The following is an 816-nucleotide window of genomic DNA, read 5'->3' on the forward strand; positions in this document are numbered from 1 at the left end:
CCATTGATCCCCGGTCCCGGGAGAGACGAGCCGGAGACGTTGACTCACCTCTTCCTGTATCCAGGCACTGTAGCTGGGCGGCGTCATGGACAGCTGGATGAAGCTGGCGCACAGGAGGACCAGCAGCAGGATGGGTGTGATGTACTTCCACATGTAGTAGTAGAAACGGTACGGCGTAAAGCCAAGCATGTCCTTCAGGTCTTCAAAGAATCTGAGAGTGGCGGCAGGGCAGGAGGGGAGAAAACAGAGCGACGCAGCGGGGGGGGGTGAGATCTGATGTTTGTAGTATGAGCTCAAAATAGTCTCATATGGCGGCTTTATGAACCAGATGGCCTTTACATGCTATTTATATGGTGTTTTCATGGCTCCTTTTAAATTGTTTCATTCAAACAATATTCATGGGGTTCATGGGTCCAAGATGAGTGGTTAGGTCTCAGTAATGGGAATCCCTCACAGCATGAAGAAGACAAAACTGAGAGCAGACTGTAAGCTTTTTAGCCTGTTTACACCAGGCTCTTAGTTTGTGATCAACTTTGTGTTGATCAGAAAGCATGATCAGTCCTCGTACAGTAAAGCCAATGAGTCTGTGTACCTTTTCCGGTTATTTCTGACAATTTGATCATTAGAAAATGTATATTATGCTTAACCCTTGTGTTGTCCTCTCGTCAACCATGAAAAAAACACCAACATTATTATCACTTTTTCTGACATTTTGGTCACTTTTTCAATGTTGTGGGTGCTTTTTTTCTTAAAGTTTTTGCCAAAGTTTTTTGATATTTTTAATGTTGACATTTTCAGCGCTTATTTCAACGGCCC

At 44.1% G+C, this 816-nt stretch overlaps 1 protein-coding gene and 1 long non-coding RNA gene across 3 annotated transcripts in view; one reads left to right on the forward strand and one right to left on the reverse strand.

The window, feature by feature from the left end:
• The window catches only part of LOC116694539 (uncharacterized), an 8,634-nt gene that overhangs the window by 3,699 nt on the left and 4,119 nt on the right, over positions 1 to 816 (forward strand). The window lies entirely within an intron of this gene.
• The window catches only part of slc6a15 (solute carrier family 6 member 15), a 26,856-nt gene that overhangs the window by 3,111 nt on the left and 22,929 nt on the right, over positions 1 to 816 (reverse strand). For both annotated transcript variants that reach the window (XM_032524283.1, XM_032524284.1), the window contains exon 11: positions 49 to 211. In XM_032524283.1, coding sequence (XP_032380174.1) covers positions 49 to 211 — 163 coding nt within the window. The remainder of the gene's footprint in view (positions 1 to 48; positions 212 to 816) is intronic.

The sequence above is a fragment of the Etheostoma spectabile genome, chromosome 8 (genome assembly GCF_008692095.1).
Source record: "Etheostoma spectabile isolate EspeVRDwgs_2016 chromosome 8, UIUC_Espe_1.0, whole genome shotgun sequence".
Lineage (NCBI taxonomy): Eukaryota > Metazoa > Chordata > Actinopteri > Perciformes > Percidae > Etheostoma > Etheostoma spectabile.